This window comes from Epinephelus fuscoguttatus, linkage group LG15, assembly GCF_011397635.1.
Source record: "Epinephelus fuscoguttatus linkage group LG15, E.fuscoguttatus.final_Chr_v1".
NCBI lineage: Eukaryota > Metazoa > Chordata > Actinopteri > Perciformes > Serranidae > Epinephelus > Epinephelus fuscoguttatus.
The window spans coordinates 31,502,884-31,526,714 of NC_064766.1; the positions used below are offsets into that span (position 1 = coordinate 31,502,884).

General features: G+C 41.2%; 2 protein-coding genes and 1 long non-coding RNA gene across 5 annotated transcripts in view; 2 read left to right on the forward strand and 1 right to left on the reverse strand.

The window, feature by feature from the left end:
* Nucleotides 1-11,495, reverse strand: part of LOC125902371 (muscleblind-like protein 1) — a 57,583-nt gene extending 46,088 nt beyond the window's left edge. Inside the window, exons 1-3 of one of the 3 annotated variants that reach the window (XM_049598652.1) lie at nt 11,373-11,495; nt 3,425-3,669; nt 1,912-2,071 (exon numbers count right to left, since the gene is read on the reverse strand). The gene's annotated coding sequence lies outside the window, so the exon portion shown is untranslated. Of the gene's footprint in view, nt 1-1,282; nt 1,420-1,911; nt 2,072-3,424; nt 3,670-11,372 lie in introns of those variants that run through there. The other 2 variants (XM_049598653.1, XM_049598654.1) reach the window with 2 other exon arrangements.
* Nucleotides 10,940-11,718, forward strand: LOC125902376 (uncharacterized). Its single transcript, XR_007451088.1, has 2 exons — nt 10,940-11,165; nt 11,406-11,718. It is a non-coding gene; the product is annotated as an uncharacterized LOC125902376 (long non-coding RNA).
* Nucleotides 11,719-11,945: 227 nt separating this feature from the next.
* Nucleotides 11,946-23,666, forward strand: LOC125902368 (cullin-3-B-like). The gene is made up of 16 exons (XM_049598644.1): nt 11,946-12,211; nt 14,799-14,996; nt 16,359-16,472; nt 18,021-18,181; nt 18,861-18,975; nt 19,071-19,299; nt 19,391-19,536; nt 20,483-20,659; nt 20,777-20,947; nt 21,073-21,180; nt 21,406-21,530; nt 21,759-21,855; nt 21,977-22,111; nt 22,265-22,451; nt 22,792-22,937; nt 23,068-23,666. Exons 1-16 carry the CDS (start codon nt 12,152-12,154, stop codon nt 23,197-23,199), a joined length of 2,301 nt encoding a protein of 766 aa, XP_049454601.1. The 5' UTR covers nt 11,946-12,151; the 3' UTR covers nt 23,200-23,666.
* Nucleotides 23,667-23,831: the final 165 nt, after the last annotated feature.

Consider the following 23,831-nt stretch of genomic DNA (forward strand, 5'->3'; position numbering starts at 1 on the left):
TTTTTTATTATCTGTCTGTCGTGAGTTCTACAAATTTATGAAAGTGAAACTGCTAAAGAGCAGAGTAATTTTACAAGGAGGACATGAATATTCTGGAAACTCCCTAACACTATTCTACATCAGTCACATTAACCCTAAACCAACACAGTCTGGCATGAGTGACCCCTGTGCCTCTGTCAGGCCACCAAATCCTAACCCTTCACCTTAGGCCGCCCCATTTTCTCTCCCTCCTCCCTGATGAATGCAACTTTCCACCTTAAGCTTCCCTATCATCTCAGCGCTCTGCTATTTCCCAGCACTCTGTAAATGACACTGGCTGGCTGATGTGAACTCTCACTCCACTGAGGAAATGTCCCAGAGCTTTCGTGAGCCAAACTCTGACGGCTCATCTATCACTAAGGCCGCAAATACACATTACACTCCCATTACAGACCATCACAGCAACAACTGCAACAGTACACAGTCCTGTGGAAAGGCCCACAGCAGGGAGCTGCACTCAACGTCAGCCATTTTACTATGGCTTATTTTGGAGGCTGCAGAATGAGAAAGCAAAATATTGCTTTGAAGTAAACAACTTCTGCTTTTGTTAGGTGACACTTTAGAATACAGGAGGAGTATCCCACATACTCGAAGATGTTAGAAATATGCCGCTAATTACTATAAATATACATGAAAGTGGGACAAATTATGACAAACTACTTTTCCAGTGTGCATACTTGCAGTCATATTTCACTGCTGCATATTTGTGGTTTCTCTTAACTTCTCTCTACTTTGACGCAGTGAGGGGAAGCAGGTGCAATTCAAGCTGTCGGGTTTGAAATACAGAGAGGAAATAGCACACTGTCTTGTCCCCATCTGACACCATTGTGTGTGTGTATGCAACGTTCAAGCTTGAAGCTTATCTGGGAGATAAAATGAAAACGAATGGAAACACCCTTTGCAAAGAGGCCTTTCACTCCAGCTTCCAGCTATTTTTCTGTCTAAATGTAGCCTGCAGATATACTGCTGCAAATATCAAATAAACTCCACTCACATCCCAAACTTCTTACAAACCTTGTATCTCTACACAAAGTTACATCAAGAGTAAAACACTGCAAATACTGGCTTTCCTAGAGCTGACAAACTTTGCAAAACATTTGACGTGTTAAAAAGAGGGAATTATTAATATTTAGACAATTACAAAATCGTATAAAAACAAATCAATAGAAAACACCAAATAAAACCTAAAGTTGTCGATAGACATTAATCCTACAGAAAATGATATTACAGCTAGTGAGCTTACCTGTGTGTCTGTCTATCGCTGACGTGCCACTGGGACAGACGAAGCCACTTCAACACAGGTCATACAGGCGCAATGCACTATGGGATGAACTAACATCTTCATTTCTCTCTTCCCCTACTTCTCTCACTCTCAACTCTCTCACTCTCATAATAGCACCTTCTGCTTGGCAACGGCCATACCACAAATGTGGTCAGGTTTACAGCGAACCATCACTGCGCAACATCAAGTCTCCATGACAACCACTCCTTATCTAATTTGCATCTTCTGCTTGCATTATCTACTGATGCCAAATACGGTCACCTTGTTATTTTCCCCGCCTCTCTCTGCATCCCCTTTGTATAACTTCCTCTTTCCCTCCATTTTCACAGCTGTGTGTACTTTGTGTTGAATGTTTCGGTGCACACAGACATGTACGCATGCGTGCAGCCTGTGAGTGTGTGAAAAAAAAGGAAGTGCCTGTGACATTACACCAGTTTGCAGACCGAGAGATAAGCAGTGAAGCGGCTTTTTAGATCAGGAAGTGGGATGGCGTAAAGGTTGCTGTTGAGGGACTTACAAAAGAAAGGGGACCTGCAGTATGTTATCATAATCCTCACACGGCAGGTACATCATCACAAGATTTCACTTACTCCCTCGGTTCTTCCTCTGTGAAGTCGGCACGGGCATTTGGCATCTTCCTCTTCCTCTCCCCAAGGACTGTGTCTATCAAACTATCGCTGGAATGTTGAACCAGGCCCCTAGAGCCCACACATACAGCAACACTCAGCAGCACTCAGCACCTGTCTCTGACTGCCAGCAGAGAGAAAGAGACGCGGTCAATCACACTGGACAGCACAGCAAAGAGGAAAGAGCAGTGGAGAGTGGGAGGCGGACAAGCATTTTATCAGCAGAAAAAAACCCCACACTGAGCAGGTTGCATGTTGTGTGGGACAAATCAAATGATGGCTTAATTTCTTGAATGTAATATATTATAATTAAATCAATTATGAAATCTTGGCATATTTACCATAAACAAAAAAAGTCGAGACAAGTTGCAGCCTCCTCTGTCACCACTGTTATTGTGTTTTCCAAATATGAGACCACATATTGCAAAAATACTGCATGTTGCTTCCTGTTGCAAACATAATGTTGCTGTCACACTACATACTTCAAGCAACTAATAAGCATACATTGAACATAAGGAGGTTTTTCAAAGCAAACTCAGGTGAAATTATCTTCAAAGACGAAGTTGACAACTTCAGGGACCTTATTTCTGGTATTTTGGTGCCATTTTATGCTTAAAACAAGACTAAAAATGTATCTTAAAAAGGTGCATCTACACTACTTAGCGGCATTTCACAATTAAATTTGATACCATGAGGCAATAGTTCCCAACCTAGGGGTCTGGACCCCAAATTCAAACCTATGGGGTCACCAAGATTATGAAAAAGATCCAAAGATACAAAATCATGTCTACTTCCTTTCTGTGCTTTTTTTTTGTGAAATAACGAACAGTTAGACCCATTTAGGCCTCTAAAAATCCCCAAGAGGAAACTATATATAATAAATAATTTATCTTTAGTTGGTTGGCTGATACACATAGCCTTATTTGCTAAAAGAAAAGATTTTTGCTTAATTTGCTTTTTGCTTAATTCCAAGCTTTTCAGTCCATCAGACCTTCATCAGACTCAACAGAAAGATAAAGGTAACCAATCCCATTCTAATTATTGGCATAACGCAACACACACGTGCACGATGCTAGTGGTACAAGCTCCACCTCTTGGGAACTGTAGTATTTTAAGTACTGAAAGGAGTACTGTGAAGCAGACAAATGGAAGCCATACTTGTTATAAAATACAAAATACAAAAAGGGGTGGAACACAGCAAAGAAAAAAATAAATACAATCAGGAATCACCTTATATTCATACCATATATACAACAGGTCACAAGCCAAAAAGGTTGGGACCCACTGCCATGCAGCAATATAGCAGATTAATTTATGGAAAAACCAACAGAGCATATTGTCTTGTTTGTTTAGAGTAGTTATACTTTCATTATACTATTCATATTTCTTTCTATTTATTCAGATATTATCAGGAGATGCAACCTCTCATCCCAAGCTTTCTAGACATATCATCTCTCCATCTGCCACTTTAACTTACCCAGGCAGTGTCTGGAGAAGCTCCGAGGAAACATCAGAGGCCCTGAGCACCAGCCGGCCTCTCCTCCTCTGGGCTGCGGGGCTGCTGAGACTCTGGGGATTGGAAGTCAATGAAACCAGGCCTAATTTAGCCTCCGCTGCTCCACGAGCTGCCAGGAATCAGAGTGAGACTCCTTCCCTTTTTAGGGCTCCCTGGACACTGCAGTCTGCAAGTGGCACTACAACATTCCTATCTGCACTAAGAACCTGGAAGGAGAGACGGAGAGAGGTGACAGTCAAAATTGTTATATGGAAGCGCTGTTTTAATTATTAACTAGGTCTACAAGTCATAAACGTGCACTGTGGGACCTATGTAAATTTAAACAACGCTCCTAGTTATTGACTTTACTCACGCTGTACACTTTTTTTTAACCTGCCAGTTTGGACACTTTTACAATCACCTTATCTTTTACACCACTTTCACTTGATATGTGCGCAGCTTGGTCCTGTAAATGACTGAGACACTTTGCCCACTGTCACAATAGCTTGCCATAAACTCACACCAGTAATTAGGAGTGAAAAGGGGACTAATCAGATAATCTGTATTTACACAATCCACTCAGCCAGGCCCTGACACTGTGTCATGTAATCTTTAATAACCTCGGTCTGCACTGAAACTAGATGCTGCTGGCCAGGAAGTGTGTTTTTTTTTCTCCATCCTGATCCAGCTGATTTTCATGTGACAGAGAGAGAAAGAGAGTAGACACTCATCTTCCACTAACACAGGATACATAGCATTTTATTTTAGTGTCTAAGTTCAGACTGTTGCTGTGTGGTATACTGTAAATAAGCATGTAACTAAAGAAAACAATCATAAATAAATTAAATAACCATGAGATGCAACTATTTGCTAAAAATAAAATTCAACGTGTTGATGTTAGTTACGCTATAAAGTAAAAAGAGACAGTAAGGCAGCGGCACTCATGAAAATGATGGACACGTTGCTATCTGTTAACCATGGCAGCCCTGTGTATTTGAAATAAATGGATTAGATGAGGATTACTCATTGAGCCTCTACTCCCTTCCCATCCTTGTGTTTTCTTCTCGTGATATGACTGCACATGTATTATTGAAGACAGTGATCACATAAGACATGCTATGGAATACACAATAGGATTATCTATGGTGGAGAGACCAAGTCTCATCTTCACCTCCCACCTCCTATGGGGAGCACACAAATACAAGGCTGCCGTTTTTACTGCAACTCTGTGAAATGGCAAACGGCAAAGACCAATTCAAACCGACACAATCCTATTAGTCTATTCAAGGTCCCTGTCTGACCACCCTGCATAATGAGGAGATAAAGGCTACTGGGGCAATATCCATTAGTAACTGTTTTTATAAAGAGAATTAATCATGTCTCTTGTGTCATGGACAACTATTAATTCAATTAACCTCCCCTTGCAGGAATTGCATATTACAATTTTCCAAGGAACTTTAGTGATTTAGTAAGTCTGTGGCTCAAAGTCAAGCCCTTTACTAACTGTTACAATGGTTGTTGAGAGACCTGCATGTTTATACTGCCTCCTCCATATCTGAATCCAGCCTTCCCACTCCCATATATAGTGCAGTTAACTGGAAATTTTTGCAGCTCCTTGGAAATCCTTCTGACATCATCTATTTTTTTGTGAACAATGAGCTCACTAACTGTCATCACCTCATCATGCAATTAGATCATAACTAGCGGCTATTATGTGACAAGTGATTTCAATAAAACATCAAATTATAGTCCTCTGGTGGTATTTAAGTTGTGCATGTCATGCCAGTGCATTCAGATAATAGCCAGTGGTACAAAAGTGAATTAATGATATACAACAAGTCCTGTATCAGTCATCCAACTGCTCTGGTAAATATCAATTATTGTAATAGCTGAGGTTTACTCATTTCTTTTAAGATAACTTCAGATGCAAACCTGGGTTCCATTATGTTTTACAGTGCTGTTTGTTTTTAATCTGGGAAAAAAAAAATCAGGATTATTTTCATGAATTTATTGCATCTAAAGCCGAGGTGAACTGTTTTCTTCAAATGAGGTATGCAGTGTTGATCACATATCAGTGAAATTACTCTGCCACGTACACTGAAAATGTGACAATATTTAGATGATGCATGATGGTCCCTCAGAAGATATTTATGAACAAATTTGGAGATGTGATCAATTACATCACATCTGCAATGCACCCTCTGGGGTAGAAAAACAATGTCCATGCTTTATCAAGAGTTTAAAGGACAGGTTCACAATTTTTCAAGTCTTTCTTAAAAGAGCAGTCTGGTGTCCATGTGAACAGTGGTGATGCATTTACGTGTATTCTGGAAAAAAAATCCTACTAAGCTCTAAACATGGCTAATGAAAATGAATATTCCACTAATATTTACAATTACATGCAGCTTTGCATACTCAGATTTAAATCAAACCCTCAAACTATGGAAAAGTAAAATGGCTGGAGCCACTTCTTTGAATCAAAGTAGGATTTTTAAAAGTTTTCCACTGGTAGCAAACTTATTCAACTGTGCAAACACAGCCTCCCTCTTTCATTCCTCCAACCAGCTCCTTTAAAAGGTCAGCTTTGTGATATTTGTACATATCCAAAAACCTGTTAATATCCAGGTCTTTCATAATGTTTTAAAGTCAGTGTGTTTCTCCTTCTAACTAGAAATGTGTGCTTTTCTTTTGGGCATGCCTCTCTACCCCAGCCTTGCAAACTGTTGGCTGGTTTGTGTACAGCGCAACTGAATTAGCTGTATACATGTCCGAAGAATGCTCCTAAAACCCTAATAATACTGGCAGATCTCACATCTTTTAATCGGAAAATGCTTAATTTGAAAAAAGCCCTACTTCTCAACTCAATATCCAAACTGACCTGTATCATATCAGTGAAATATTAGTGTGTATGTAAATGGAGTCATTGAAATAGTTTCTGCTAGCTGCAATCATTCCTCCTGTTCATACTGGCCTTTGAGATGCCTAAGAGATTCTTTCCAAAAGTGCTTTCAGTGGAACAAAATTCACAGTCCTCGTCCGACACAAAATTGTGACCCTATCCTTGAACACAAACAAAATCCCAGGCAGTATCTCGTCTAATATGACAATATCAGTAATGAATAATTACATTTCCCAGTGCTGTGTAACTCCATGTGTGCCTCGCTGGGCTGAGGGTAAAAACAGAAAAAGGGTTCAATCACCAGAATATCAAATACATTTTCTATACAGTAAAGACCCTCCACTTGGTATCATAGCAACCAGTGAACTCAACATGGCACCTATTGTAATTCTAAAACTAGCTAAGCTGAGCGCCAGACATAATTATATCTCTCCTCAACCAATCACAGAAGCCTGAGCCATAAATAACAGACTGCTCCCCTACAGAGCACCAGTCTGTGCCGAAAAGTCAACAAACACTTTCTCCAGTAGCGGCTCTTGCTCACTACTGGATTGGCCATGCTCAGAAGAGGACAAACAAGAGAAGGAGAGAGACAGAGGCCTGTAGGTTTACAGAAAGAAAGAGCAAGAGATATAGAGTAGAGAGGAAAAGAAAAACAAATGTAGCCTATGATTACTGAGTCATAATGAGGGCTGTTGAATGGGACTGTGGCTATGAGCTATGTCATTAAAGACAGTGCCGAGTGGCTGGAAAACCTACAGGTCTCTATTTGAAACACTGGCATGCTGGAAGACAAGGACGTATAGCAGAGGACTCAAAAGTCCTTTCAAACAGCTTCTTCAAAGTTATTACAGCATTTCACAAATATTGCACTATGATCTCAATAGCAGAAGCTCTCTTGTAAGTGGCAATGGCTCCACTTTCAAGCCTTATTACCCTGTGTGTGTTTCTGCCAGACAGCTACCGCAGCGCTCTGCGAAACAGCTTAGTCCCCGGGGCCTTATATTTAGATTTTACGACCAATATTGAATTCTGACCTAAGATGTTTTCACCAGGGTGATTTAAGGTGTCACCTCGATGGGGCAACAAGTTATGGCTGCAATTACGTTCAGATCACATCACATCACATGGCTGGAGGAGGACGGTGGTACATTTGTTCCCTGTGGGTGATGAGTGATGGGATTGGGAATGTGCCCGCACATAACACATGTTACAAATGAACAGAACACTTGTTTTACTTAAGGGATTTGAGAATTTATCTAACCTCTCAATGTAATGTCATCATTGTCATTGTGGTGATGAGTCACAATGACAAAATGGCTGCATGGACGCAAAATGACCAAGCAGTTTGTGTAAAGATCAGATAATGCCTCATTTTTAAACTTGCCCCAAGGCTTTTCGAAACACACTCGGTTTTGAAGGAATGTGATAATGCATCAGAATATCACGTTTGGTCACATATCTCCTGAGATATGTAAACACAGCAAGATAGACGTGCCACGAGACATCCTTGGCATGTATCACATAATAAAAGCAGAGGTGTCCTACATTTCTCCTGCCCTCCTATGCTATTTGTTTTATCTCGCACCTCTCATACTGGGAGGTGATACTTTCTAGACTTCAGTGTGACATATCCAGTGAGTCATAATCTTATCCTTGTTGGTGACATATATTACGTAGGTGCACATGGTTGACTAGGATTAGGTGTGCTTCGGCCAGTTGTATCATATGTTGCCATGATGGGGTTAACTCCCTGTCACAGCTAGTCTTTTCCACTGTGAGGGGGGCAACATTTTGGGGGAAGCAAAAAGCTCTATACTTCCCACTGTTCAGACTTTATACCATGAAACACATTAAGAGCACAGTGTTGACCTTCAAAGCCCTCACCTTACCTGTGATTCTAAGATTTTTATCATTATTATGTTGTTATTACAAGATTTTGATGTATACAGTAATTGCAGTTAATAATAACTGCTTGGTAACATTATCACATGATCTGTCACCCCAGTACCTTAAAAATAATATTATTTATGCAAACCTGAAGGACAAAAGTGTTCCTACAGAGGTGAGGAGACTGTGTGCGATGCTACAGGCAGAACAGCCTGACCCCTCTCTCAGCTCCCAGGACGTTTTCTTCAAGCCTCCCTATTGGGATTCTGGTAGCCTACATTCCCTGCTTCAAGGTCGGCAGCAGTGGCAAATTAAATTACTTGTCCTGTTTTGTGGTGTTGGCGCCGGGTCAACAGCAACTTGGCTAAAATGATGAGTGCGGGATTCTGAAGGGAGCCGCATTTGTCCTGAGCCTCTGGTGTCATGTTTGCAAAGCAAGTAGCAGCGATGAAAAGAGCTGAAATCAAAAGCAGTGTATTAAATTCTGCTTCTGTAATCACTTGCAAAAAAAAATCAATTACCTCTGCTTTAAAATGCACCACTTTATACTGTTGTCCTTTGGGTTTACCCTGCTTTGGAGGATGTCTTGTGCTTGCACATGGAGTGAAGCTAGACTACATTAGGCCCAATTTGTTAAACTCACACAACAACTCACACCACCTGCTGGGCATCTAGGGTAGGATATGTGACAAAGTAAACGTTAAATATATTGATTGTTGATGCTGTTGTCATTGTGGTTTGTGTGCGTCTGACCACAGTTAATTTAACATCAATTTACATAGATGTCTTTCACTCAGCAGGGTCTTCTCTCCACAGTCAAAATACATTTCTGTCATGTGGGCTGTCAGAATTTCATGTTCGCTGTCTCTACAGCAGCATGCAGAGTTTATCTCTCAGTTGCTGAGGGGGTTGTTATCAGCAGACAAACAGCTTACACAACACACTGTGGAATGGGAGGAACTTAGAGTATGTAATGTGGTGTCAAAATACGACACGAGCAAACAGACGACTTGATATTATGCTACCCTGGGCTGTTCAAATGTGTGTCACAGGGGCCTGTTTGCAATGGACGAATCAATGAGGAGTCCACACATCACCATATATTAGATATAGTTGTGTGTTTTATCATACCACTGTAGGCTGATGTGTAATTTGCCCATGATATGAAATGTGCTCATTTTCACAATAACAAGAACATGACCTCTGAAGACACATTAGGGCTATAGCTGTAGCACTTCTGTGTGCAAAACCACAGTTCACATGACACCATCGTTGTTGTCAATATCAGAGAGGATGTGAGCTATGCACACCATTTTCTCATCCGATATATATATACCCAACACTGTAAGTCATTTTCTATAATGTGGCATTGTTACATGAACAATGGCTCGGCTGAGGAGAAATTGTGATGCGTGGTCAGGCTTCAGCTCATGAGTATTCCAAAAAGGAAAAGAGCTAAACATGAAAACTAAGAGGACAAGTACTGCAGGCTGGAGTAACATCATGTACAATGTGTGGCCATACTGTATGGAGCAGAGGGTTTCTTGGCACTTCTACAGGAAGTTCAGTCCCATAGTCATCTCAGACATCCACAGTATGTAGAAGGCATACTGATAAATACAGATAAATACACTGAAGCAAAAAAACGATACTAACAATTAGAAAAACCCACTGTTGATGTGTATAACTACATCAGAATGTGCAGTTTAAGCATTGTATAAAACTAGAAAGCCTCCTAGTTGATCGCAAAAACTTTGACATCCTTGGAGTATTATCTTTCATATTTGTCACTAAATATGACATTATACATCCAAACAGTACTGTCTTTATGAGCACATCCCCTCAGTGATTAAACTATTGCTCTTAAAGTGTTTATGTGTCCATGACACACATTTATAAGGCGATCTAAAGCAGAGCTAGTGCTGTAGTAGGAGTAATACTGAGGTGTAATCAGTTAGTATGCGTTGACATCACTGTTGCAGTCAGTGCTCCAACAGACTTGACAGTTTCAACCAGAAGAGGTCAGTAAAAACAATGGTTTTCTACTTGGTGTCAGGTTCCTCTTTAAGCATGTTGCTGGGGCACTAGACACTAGAGAGCAGCAGAGCAGCACCAGACAGACACTCAGTGACTCATGCGCTCTCCTCTTAACACCACACATAGATGTTCTCACTATGAAGTCTCATAAGTACACACAAACAGCAAACATCTATGTATTCATTGCACTTACTATCACTGTGTTATGAGCTAAAGTGAGTGTTTTTAGATTTGTGTGAATGTTGTAAGGCTGAGCCCCAATAATGAGGATATTGGTGTGGAAACTGAGTCTGTTTTGAACCTGTTTGGGTCTCTATGTCCATTTTAACCACAATGAGAAGTACTCTGAGTTAAAAGAGGAAGCTCACCCTATCTCTTTGACACAGACTGTTAGACCAAGGGCTACGCCTCTTCCAAGTACCTATTGTTGCTTTACGTTGAAAGACTAGATGAATATTTAACAGGAGGAGGGAAAGTGGTAGGCATCAGATCACTAAGAAGAAAATAACACTCTCCCCATCATGTGACCAGACTATCAATGGTCTGATGAAAGACTAGATTGCTGCTTTTGATTGGCTGCTTATTTCTCTGCTGGCCCAATGCTGAGCTTTGGAATCAACTTTGAATGAAAAAAGGACATAGGTGTATGTCTACTCTGTGTGTTCACAGGTCAGATGGGGTCGTGTGGTGGGTTGTATGGCTTTGAGAGGGATGCAGGCAGGGTGGTAAGGTGTGCAGTTGGCACCATGGACAGCGAACAGAGGCTGATACAGGTGATCAGTGCGATGCGGATGGAAATCAGAAAGCTGGAGCTGGAGAACATGGGTCTGAGGAGGACAGCTGGAGCTCATCTCAGAAAGAATGTAACTGTTCCCATCATGACACCAGAATGCAGAGGTATATATGCTATTATTAGCCCTACGTAGCTTTGACTGGACTAGAGTGCAAAATGTGCATATGTGGTGATTAATTTTGAGTTTTTGTGGCTTCAATCTAAGGTAGATTCTTGGTTTAATAGTCTGATAGCCTAATAGTTATTAATCCCATTTAACTTTTACAATAATATCCTTAAATTTAAGTGTCTTACTTTTCATATGGACTCACCTGCTGTTATATTTTCCTCATCCTGTCATTCAGAGAGCGTCGTCATGAAGGTGAGAAGATACTCCATCTTCCAGCCGCTGGTCACTCATCGGAATTTGCAGCTGGACGATGCTAAAACAGCAACTGGAAAACAGCAAAGATGAAATTTAGCATGATATTAAACTGTAATTTACCTGACACTGACACAGAATGGTCGTGTAACGTTGTGCTGTCTGTTTAAAAAGTAACGTTAGCCTGCTAGCTGTTGGGGAAGGCAAAGCTAGCTTAGCGCTAACTCTATTTTAGCACTTGAAACCGTTAAACAAAATAGTGCATCACTGTCACCAAATAAAGAATTTTTTCTGCCCTCGGTGTGTTTTTGTGAATAATTCTTATGTTAAATAATTCAATTTGACGCTAAAAGTTTCTTAAGTTCTTCGATACTTACGGCTTTTCGTCGAAATATTAATATCAAATGTACTGTCAACGTAACCGCTATGATAGGCAGTTATCAACCTGTGGCATGCACCTGTCAGTAAACTGACTTTACTCTCGCGAGATTTCGGCGTTGCGCAGTGGAGTACAGCCGTCCGCCATCACTGCATACAAGCTAACATTAGCCAAAAAACACTGAGAAGAGAGCGAGTGACAACAACACAACAGACACACAGACCGACCTAATTCCTGAAGGGGAGGTCACTCAGTTTCCCTGCCGCTTTCCTGGCGTAGAAAACAACCTAGCAACTGCCTTTCATGTAGTCTTTAAGTCAACTTAGCAACGAAAGTCGTTCTAACTAATCATGTCCAACCTCAAAGGCGGCACCAAGAAGGACACCAAGATGAGGATACGAGCCTTTCCTGTAAGTATTTACCGGCTCCGTGAGCGCTGAGACGCTAACTATGACACTCGAGTACCGGGGATGACAGGTCTCAGTGCTAGCAACTGCCTGCTAGCTAGCTGGTCAAACGAGAAAAACATGTCATTGTCAAATAAAAACTGATATTAGTTGGACACATTACCCCGAAGAACATTAGCTGTGTTATCAGTTCAGTTTATTTAAGGTTAGCTAGCTTCTTGCTCTGAAATGCTATCGTCATTTGACACGGGCTAGTGTTAGCATATGTAACGTTAAGGAAACTTCCTTAGTGACATATTAGCAAACGGTAGCTAGCTAAGTAGCAGGCCTGGTAACGTAAGCTAACCTGGCACTAGCTAAGTTATAGTCAGTCAGCAAGTATCATTACGCTATAGTAACGGCTAGCTCTTTTGGCTGTTGGTGTTTTGTTGCACCACGCATTTGGTGTAGGCTGTTACAGATGGCAATTAGCACATTAGCATGTAGTGTTAGCTTGAGAGCTAAAGCAACTTCAGCCTAACGTGAGGGTAAACATACATGCCTAAGGTAACTTGAGTAGTTAATGTTGATGTCAGCCCAGCTACCTACTGTTAGTACTAACGTTTCTGTCACACAACATCTGCTGATCACTGGGCTTAATGACACATTCACCCACTCAGTCAGTCTCTAATAATGAATGCAGTTGTCATGTTGGAAATGCAGTCTTGTCTAAGTTGCCTAGCCTTTGCAACATCATTCAATTTCTTGTTGAGATTGCTGGTGTGAAACACAGACAAATGCTTTTTCTTCTGTTAGATATCCAGGGTTATGAGTGGGTGTCTGGCAGAATGAGTCAGTGAGCAGATGAGTGAGTGAACACAGTTAATCCTTCCTCAAACATTGAGCTTAGATGCAAGTGCAAGACCAGCCAATTGGACCACAGTGTAGCCACAACCAGGTAATCTTAGTCAATATGATAAGAAAAATGAATTATGGGATTAATACTGATTGATCCCGTTACAGCTGTTGTAATTTTTGTTGCCATTGAGACATGCTCATCTTGTGATGTGAAAAAACTGACAAATAATTTGAGTTGAACTGGAATTTGGCCTGGTCAGCTGTCAAGCTAGAGTTACTGTTCCCTACCCACCCAACATTTTGTTTCCCAAATCTAATTCTATTGGTTGCTGATCTGACACTAGTATTCTCTTTCCCAAATTTTAAACATGTATACCTCAAATGTATCAGGATCATTTTCATGTAAAGTAAACATGAAGCTAAAGATTTAGTTGGCAGACATGACTGACTAAATGAATGCAAAGGATGTAAGCTGAAATACTGAATTTTATGATGACAGTGACACAAAACTGTATAATATGGATCAATCACATCTGGCTGTCACTCAGTTGGCTTATTAAGATCAGTATTGAGGCAGACAATGTTGAGGTCATCCCTTCAGATGTATGGTGGGAGACACAGAAAGTGACCCCCAACAGGGCTTGGCAGTTTTGGCAGAAATCACAATATATCATGGTTAAGATAATAACTGCATGCTTACCTTTTGCTCTCAAATTAAAATTTAAGATCCTAGAGGGTCAACTGAGGTTAGAAGTATTTTCAGTCCAAAGGTTGAACGTGTCAAAGGTCGTAGAGAGGTTTGAAACAATTCACAGCTTCTTCTCTCCATTATCTGTACAGCTTTTGTGGTACAGTTTGGGAGAAATTGTAACAATAAGGTACTTTATGTCTTGGTTTAGCATCTTTATTTACTTTCTTCAATCCATCATCGTGGACACTCCAAAAAAGAGAATAATTTGTTGCCAGGGTGTTTGGTAAGCCCACCTGTTTGCTGGGATCAAACAGCACTTGCTTTGTCTTAGGATTGTGAAACTTTTCAAGCAGTGTGGTCAGAACAATAGGACAGTATCACAACCTACACATTAGGACGAGTGGCTAACTTTCTCCATGATAGTTCCTCAATTTGTTTGTTATGGCTCTGTTTCTGCCACATGATTGACAGAAATGACAAGTATAAAACGGTGATATGATTGTGGCTTTCTCTTAACCAAAACTGTAGTTTCTATGCTGGTGCATTGAGATGGTTGGTCATATTGCTTTTAGAAGCTTACAAAGTTATCTGACAGCACGCAGAATCATCGAGACATCACCTGCATTCCATCGCAGAGGGAATTGCAAGTAACAAATGTGGCTTACTTCCATTCCTGCTCTACTTGAGCACCTAAGCTTTACTGTGAAATCATCAATTGGACGTGTGCTTTCAAAAAGCTATATCTTCTCTGTCCACACTGCAAGGTAGAAATTGCCTGCTCAGTGTGGAAGTATGTCTGTACATATGTTATTGTATGTGTTTTGAAATCTTCATGGACATAGCTTTAGAAAGCTTCAGTACTTTTATTCCTTTACAGTGCAGTACATATACTGAACCTGTATTATGGATCTTTTTCACAAGTGGTATACTATCTTGTATTTAGTGATATCGCAAAGAATAGTCCGTGGCTGGCATGACTGTCGTCGTCTACTTATACTATGTGGAAATAATAAGGAATAGACATTATCCAAGAGAACACACTGTCGTCTTTCTCCTTCCTAGATGACAATGGATGAGAAGTATGTGAACAACATCTGGGACCTTCTAAAGAATGCCATCCAAGAGATCCAGAGGAAGAACAACAGTGGGCTAAGCTTTGAGGAACTGTACAGGAACGCCTACACCATGGTGCTCCACAAGCATGGGGAGAAGCTCTACACAGGCCTGAGGGAGGTCGTCACAGAGCACCTCATCAACAAAGTAAAGAAACAGTTTCCTTTCTCATGCAGCTCTTTTTTTGAAAACCGAAAAGAAACTTTGTATTGTCAATGATAATTCATTAACATTGTGCCTCTTCAAATGACCATTTGTACCGCGTGTTGCTTGAATTTGTGAATGATACTTTGTTTTGCTTGCATGTTGCAAAGACGAACAAAGAATCCAAAAACGGAAAAATTTTGATGAATTGAAGTCATAGGGACTTTAACAACAGCAAATCTGTATTAAAACATCCATTACAAACTCAAACAACTCATGCAGTGTTATCCAAGTTTAAGTTATTCAGTCATATGCTCACTGCTACTCAAAGATGCTTTTTCGCTAAACTTAACTATTTAAAACACTTGAGCGTAAACTGTCTCAGGTGCATATGAGGAGCGAGTCTGGACATGCATCTGCATTTGAATCCTGCTCAACAGAATGTACAAGCAGAGTTGAAACACACACACTTGCCATGCGCATTATGGAAGTGTTTTAAATGGTAAGGTTTCAGCAAAAATGCATGTGTTTGGAAAGTAGTGACCATATGACTGGAGATATGAGACTTGGACTATACCGCAAGAAATGCGTAGGTGTTTGTGAACGGATGTTATGATAAAGTTTTGCCTTTGTTAAACATAGCCCCCCTTTACTTTAGAGAAGACAGAGTAGTTGTGCGCACATCCAATCCTGCTTGAGGTCAGGTGCTGGATAATAGGGGTCCATGCAGAAAGAAGAAGAAAATCCGCACACTGAAGTAGAGCTCCCAGTAAGTTTTAATGACTAAAAAAGTAATGTTTCTTTTTAGTCATTAAAACTTACTGGGAGCTCTAATTCAGTGTGCGGATTTTCTTCTTCTTCCCCCCTTTACTTTAGTTCATCTAGAATGTTCACTGTTTTTGGATTTGTAGTTAACCATTAAGGCGTATGAGAAAAACAAAGTTGTCTTCGCAAATTCAGTGTAACACAGGGTGAGTAATCGGTATACAGATTCTCACTTTGTGGGTGAAGTATTCCTTTAGGTCTCAAGTCTTAGGCTACTGTCACTGATAAATTAAAAACATAGAATTGCCTCTTGTTGGCAAACAAATAGCGGTAAAACGTCTAACAGTAAAGAATATGTTTGCAGGATGTTGACAACAAAATACACAAGCTTAGACACACAGTGTTTACCAAGCATAATACACAGACTGTGAATGGACTTTGGTTACTAAGTTTCCAGACAGCAATGACGTCCAAAGCTGTTGTAAACTCTCCATTTTCCTTTAAATAATTTCACCAGTGCTCTTGTGACCTAATGTTGATCAGTCACACAAGAGATAACTTGATGTGACCTCAATTCTGTCAATCTGTTTGTGTTTTCAGGTCCGGGAAGATGTCTTAAACTCTCTAAATAATAACTTTCTGCAAACACTGAATCAGGCCTGGAATGACCATCAGACTGCCATGGTTATGATCAGAGACATCCTCATGTACATGGTAAATAGGCTGGTTTGCTCTCTTGTCATATCCATTTTGTATAAGTTGTTCTGTAGCTATAGATGCATTGCTGTACAGAAATATTTAACATTTCCCAAAGCAGTGTTGGCTCTTTTTTTTGGTCACTGGGACCAGAATTTCTATGTTTGTCCTATGGGTTATGTCGCTTTGCAAGGGGATTATGGTGCTTGTTTCCTGTCATGAATAATTTTGTGCTTTTAAATAAATGGCCTTTTGTTTCCAACTCTGGCCAACCTTCACCTCCATCCTATTCTGGACTTTGTAAGGTGCTGTTTTATTTGTGGTCCTAACAATAAGCCTCTGTTGCTGTATTTATTTGTTTTGTTGGAAAACTGGCAGGACTAGTTGATTTGCTTTAGCAGCAAGTCCAAAATGTTAGCGGGGGTGTGTGTGAGTGAGTGAGCCCTCGAGATAGGCACAAGTGTAGGCTAAACAATGGCACAGTCAGTACAGAGACTGCAAAGCTCTCCTGGGGTTCTTTTGTTCTGCACTCTCCTTTTTCCTGTCCTGGCCTTACCCCGGACAGTTGGCTTTCCAGGGTTTGACTACGACAGGCTCCCCACGTCTGTGCAATGAGAGCAGCCTGCTGTTGTTACCTGCCTGCTGACCTCTACAGGAGAGCCAGACAGATGCAGCAAGTGTGACTTTGCTTTTCTCACCTGGTGTATTTACCTTTTAGAAGCCACTGCCTGTGTTTAGGCCCTGGAGACATTATTTGTCTAGGAGAGGTAGGGCCATTGTAGATTTCCATGCAGTATTCATTAATTTAAATGCTGAGCACACATGTATTATATTTCTAAAACTTTTTAGCCTGTTATCTGCTCTCTATATATTTTTCATAGTAATCTAATCTAAGAAATGCAAAGTCATTCAGTAGTCAAATGGGGGAAAAAAACGGAGAGGCATCAGAAAGCCAAACCCCATAAGCTCATAAAACAGGCTTTTGGAAATTGGCAGGCTTGACAATAAGCGCTCTTATACGCAAATAAAAAGACAAACAGCCACGCAAATCACATTATGATACCATGTAATATCCTGGAAGTTAGTTGTAGTTTGCACTTGTTAATATTTGTCATTCTAGATGTTTGCAAATCTTGTTACTGAATGGCATTGTAAATATTTTATCACCCACATCCCTCATAAATATTTATGCTTTCTGGATGGGACTTATGTTGTACCCCTGTGTTTTCTGGGAATAGTTCAGACACCTACCAGGCATTAGTTGCAACGCTCTAATGACCTTATAAAAGCTTTGCACCCTGGCAGTGAGATTATGTAGTTTATAATGAAAGGTTTGCTGGCAATAAAAAGAACCTTGCACTACATTGGATGTAGTTTTTTTTTACACTGGTCAGCACACAGGATATTTGCCTAAGGAGTGGGATTGGGATGATGCCTTACATATAGTGTTACCTGTGCTTTTAAATCTCTCAACATGCACACATCTATATCTGTTTGAGCCATATTACTTCTTTCCATATATCAGTACTTAATGTATTTTTCACCCCATTCTGTCTCGTCTCCCAGGACCGGGTCTATGTTCAGCAAAACAACGTGGAGAATGTGTACAACCTCGGCCTCATCATATTCAGGGACCAGGTGGTGCGCTACGGCTGCATTCGAGACCACCTACGGCAGACGTTACTGGACATGATTGCTCGTGAGAGGAAGGGAGAGGTTGTAGACAGGTATGCAGGAGTACTACCAGTACTGCTGCTAGTATACGACTATATTGTGTATTATTGCTTTGTTCAGTGCCTCCTTGCCCCGCTTTCGCTGTTGCGCTCTCTCTGTCATGGCATCACTGTGGGAGTGTGAGCTCCGCACCAATCACGTTGAGAGTTCGTCCACACAGTGACTGAGCTAACTATTAGCATCACACATCACATGTAACCTAGCAGGTTTAACAACAGAGTCAAGCCGTTTCAGTGTCTGTGTGAGTTTGTTAGGACCGATTTACAGTTTAGTGTTAGATGTTAGCCGCTGCTGCTGCTGTGTTAGCTCAACCGGGAAGACATTGAATTGACTGCTCTGATATAGGTGTCCATCTCTGCCTCATTCACCTGTTGAGGGGTGCTGTAGTTGTCTCCCAGGAGCAACATCATGGCATTGCCCTGTCAGCCTTGTACAACTCCAGCCTGGGCAGCACATTCACGCTCACGTTGTGCTAGTTTATTATATTTAATTTAATGGGTCAAAATTCTTATGGTCAGTTAACGATTAAACATATTATTGAGAACATCCCTAGTTTCAGCTAAATGATTATAATCCTTACTTTTTGTTGCTTATTTTTTGTAAATCTCGTTGCAATATATTATTTTCTGATTGCTAATATGGAAGCCTCGCCTTTTCTGTCATCGATTGCAGGGGTGCCATCAGAAATGCGTGCCAGATGCTGATGATTCTTGGTCTGGATGGCAGGTCTGTATACGAGGAGGACTTTGAGTGTCCTTTCTTAGATATGTCAGCGGAATTCTTCCAGGTAAGTCTGCAGTCGATTTTTCTTGGTGTCTCTATGTTTTTGTAATCACTGAAAATCTTAATAGTCTAAGAAACAAATAATTCCTGCTCTTACAGATGGAGAGCCAAAAGTTCCTAGCAGAAAACAGTGCCAGTGTCTACATTAAGAAGGTCGAGGCCAGAATCAATGAAGAGATTGAGCGAGTTATGCACTGTCTGGACAAGTCTACAGAGGAGCCCATTGTCAAGGTGGTGGAAAGGGAGCTCATTTCTAAACACATGAAGACCATCGTGGAGATGGAGAACTCTGGCCTTGTCCATATGCTCAAGAACGGCAAGACAGAAGGTAAAAGCTTCATTTTGTTGATGTTTCCAATAATTATGATTTTAAGATAAAGATGTAAGCATAATCTGTCCCCGTCATGTTTTCCTTTCAGACCTGGCATGCATGTACAAGCTGTTCAGTCGTGTGCCAAATGGCCTGAAAACGATGTGCGAGTGTATGAGCTCTTACCTGAGGGAGCAAGGCAAAGCTCTGGTGTCAGAAGAGGGAGAGGGCAAGAACCCTGTCGACTATATCCAGGTATGCTGGTTGAACAATGAGTCCACGGATATCTGCGTGATGATGCCTCGCAAGCAACCAATAACTTCACGCGTGATTGCAAAACAGGCATTTCAGGGGAAAGTGAATGACATAGTGGTGCAAGCTTCATTTCTCAAATGATTGCCGTAGTAGGAAGGTTTGATGATGTCATTCTGCATCATAAGTAGCCATGTGCTTCTCTTTGGAAGAGTGTGTAGCGTATTTTCATCGAAATGGGCATTTGTTTTCGGGTTAACTGTCCGTCGTAGAAACGGGGATTTGGTTTGCTGGCTCTGTTGACAGCTATTGCTGGTCGTTCTGTTGCCTGAAGGGGAGTCAGGAGTAACAGGGCAGTGATATGGAGGGTTTCATGGAGGAATAGTTCTTTTAAACCTCAGGATGTCCAGGGCTTCATTCCAGTATCTGTCGGCACCCAACGACAACGCTGTCACAGCACGTAGGCAAGCTGTCCCTGTCAGAAGGCGCCTGGCAGTCGGGCTGTATTGACTGACAACTGGGGCAGCCTACCACAGCAGCAGTACAGCCAGGCAGCCTTCAGAGTTTTAAACAGACCGCTCCAGCGCTATATGATGAGTAATCTGCTTCTGTGCAGTAAAGTATGATGTGGAAAAATCATGGATGTATGGGTCAGACGCACAGGAAGTCCAATATGATTGTTCTCATGGCCAGTGATCAGATTTATTGGATTTAGGACCACACATGAAAGTGGCCAAGATCTGATTGGATAGAATTGGATTTCTATGTCCTCTTTATGCTGAAAAACATAAATCTGTGTGATATGAAAGCAAAAAAATCTGATTTGGACCACATTAGCTTGTAATGTGAACGTAGCCTTAGATTTGGCAAGGCCTACTTGAAATAGTGAATGAGGGGGAAGTGTGTCTTAATAGATAATATCATCTCTTTGTACTTGCCTCCTCAACAGGGCCTGCTAGACCTGAAGACACGATTTGATCGTTTCCTCCTCGAGTCTTTCAACAATGACCGACTCTTCAAACAAACCATAGCAGGAGACTTTGAGTATTTCCTCAACCTCAACTCCCGCTCACCAGAGTACCTATCGCTCTTCATTGATGACAAGCTCAAGAAGGGTGTCAAAGGGGTATGTAGCTTCGAATTTTCTTCCAGTGCCTACCAGATATTTTTTACGTTTTTATGCCTTGCAAGAAAATCATTTTTACATTGGCTCATTATTTTTCTCCCTGTCTCGTTTGACCAGTTGACAGAACAGGAGGTCGAGTCGATCCTCGACAAGGCCATGGTGTTATTCCGGTTCATGCAGGAGAAGGATGTGTTTGAAAGGTACTACAAGCAGCACCTGGGCCGCAGGCTGCTCAGCAACAAGAGTGTGTCAGACGACTCAGAGAAGAACATGATCTCTAAGCTGAAGGTAAAAAAAAAAAATGAGAAAGTTTTACGGATATGTATGCATATCTCTTCTCCTGTTTCCCATTTCACTCTGTCTAAACCCCTATCAGCAGTTTCAGCACACTGTTCTGTCTTTCCCCTTCACAGACAGAATGTGGCTGTCAGTTCACCTCCAAACTGGAAGGGATGTTCAGAGACATGAGCATCTCCAACACCACCATGGATGAGTTCAGGCAACACATACAAACCACGTCGGTACGACAGTCAGACGCCTTTTCAGAGAAACAAAACACTAATAATTCTTCACAGGGGACACGTTAAGTTCAACACACGATCCACATGTTTATAGAAGAACGTTTAAAACACAGGATTGCAAGTATTGTATTGTGTGCCTGTTATTCTGATATGGAGATGTAATAACTGTTCAGTCATGTCAAGTCAAAGTGTATATTGAAAGAAACTTCCGTGCATCTCTCTCAGGCATCTCTAAGTGGTGTGGACCTCACAGTAAGAGTCCTCACTACTGGCTACTGGCCCACACAGTCAGCAACACCTAAATGCACCATCCCCCCCTCTCCCAGACACGCCTTTGAAGTCTTTAGAAGGTAATGCTCTGAAATTCAGTCAAGTGGTTTACAATACACAGGGAGCAGAGGTGTCATGATTCTCCTAATCCATGACTTGATTTGACTCGAGAATTTAAGGTCACAATTCGAAAGCTCACTTCGATTGATATTCAGTTTAGAGTCAGAATCATGACACCTCTAACAGGAAGGCTCAGTGTTGTTCTGTGTCGTTTCTAAAGAACTTAGTCCTGGCTTTTATTTAAACAGGTTTTACCTCGCTAAGCACAGTGGTAGACAGCTCACACTGCAACACCATATGGGCGGGGCAGACCTAAACGCAACTTTCTATGGAGCTATTAAAAAGGTATTTATAAAACGCCATTTGCTTTTTTTTTTTAATTATAAATCACATAAGTCAAGATACAATGTTGTTCACTATAATTCCAAAGTATGGCGTTTCACCATCCTTTCTACTTCATCTGCAGGAGGATGGTTCAGAGGTGGGTGTGGGAGGTGCTCAGGTGACTGGCTCAAACACACGGAAGCACATACTGCAGGTCTCCACCTTTCAGATGACCATCCTCATGCTCTTCAATAACAGAGAAAAGTGCACTTTCGAGGTGGGGACGCAGTGAAGCACCTTTATCTTAACCTCATTTTCCCATTCGATCTTTTAGTCTGTGTAGAGATTATTTCTGCTCACTGTATGACTTGTGTGCATCCATGTCCTTCCCCGTTTACAACCACGTCACCCATTCTGTCCCCGTCCACAGGAGATCCAGCAGGAGACAGATATTCCTGAGCGGGAGTTAGTGCGAGCGTTGCAGTCGTTGGCCTGTGGGAAGCCGACGCAGAGAGTTCTCACCAAGGAGCCAAAGTCTAAGGAGATCGAGAGCGGCCATGTGTTTACAGTTAACGATCAGTTTACTTCCAAACTGCACAGAGTCAAAATACAGACAGGTAAGCAAAGTTTGTGAACAACACATACAGTCACCTGGTGCAGCTTCTGTCCAACACATTGTGCTGTGTTATCGATTAAGAGGTTTCATTTCTAACCCTTTTTAATCAAATCTAAGTATTTATTAGCGTTTTAAGTACATTGTGTACAGTAACAGATCAACATTTAGCTCAGAACATTATTACAGTACCCAGTATCATTATTCAGCCTTTCAGAAACATGGCTTTGTGACATGGCAGTGGGCTGGGACTCTTCCTTTCTGCTTATGCAAAACCATACCTTGAGTGATCTTATCCATTTTCTCCCCAAACCTCATCTTGTCCGTTTCTCCTACTTTCCCAGTTGCTGCTAAACAAGGGGAATCAGACCCCGAAAGGAAAGAGACACGGCAGAAAGTGGATGACGACAGGAAGCATGAGATTGAGGCAGCCATTGTCCGAATCATGAAGTCAAGGAAGAAGATGCAGCACAATGTCCTGGTGGCAGAGGTAAGGAGCTTCCTATTAGAATACACAGTTTGGTCTGTTTCACTTAAATAACTGGCATAACTCTTCTTAATATTTTATTGTGACTCCATGTTCTCACGTTTTCATACACTTTGTGACCTTGTGTTTTCAGGTAACTCAGCAGCTCCGGGCACGTTTTCTTCCGAGCCCTGTCGTAATTAAAAAGCGTATAGAAGGACTAATAGAAAGAGAATACTTGGCAAGGACACCGGAAGATCGCAAAGTGTACACCTACGTTGCATAAAAGATGAACTGTGGATGGGAGGAAGAAGAGACTGGATTTGGGGGGGGGGGGGGGGGGTTGTTTGTTTTCTTTGGACTGTTGTTACGCATGGACTGGAAGTTTCTTTTAAAGACAAATGCTGGGAACCTGATTAATCCTCCCGTACAAAAACACAGTAAACACACGTAAAATGGGGAATGAAATGTCGGCACAGAGAAAAAAAAAGAATCCATCAAAACTTGTAGATGATTTTTAAATCAGGCCCAGTCTTCCTCTTCCCTGTGAGTTTTAACATGGATGGATCCAGCTTCAAGCTTTTCACTGTTTTACCCTTGTAGAGATCAAACTTGCAAAGAATCCCTTGGGAAAAATGTGAATGCACCACATTATTATTATTTTTTGTTTCAATACTGTATAAAAAAATAAAATTATTAAAAACAGCAAATGTGGATTGTTACAAAAGGAAAATAAAAATAATGAGTATTGATGCTCTGTAGTTTCTCACAGAAATGCTCTGCGGATCTTCTACATTTGACTCTTACATAACCTCATTGTTATCTCACACTGCAGTCAGTCTGAAAACATCTGTTCCGACCTTTTTCTGAGTCCAAAGAATCAACTGAATTTTATCTCCCAAAATGCTCACAACAGTG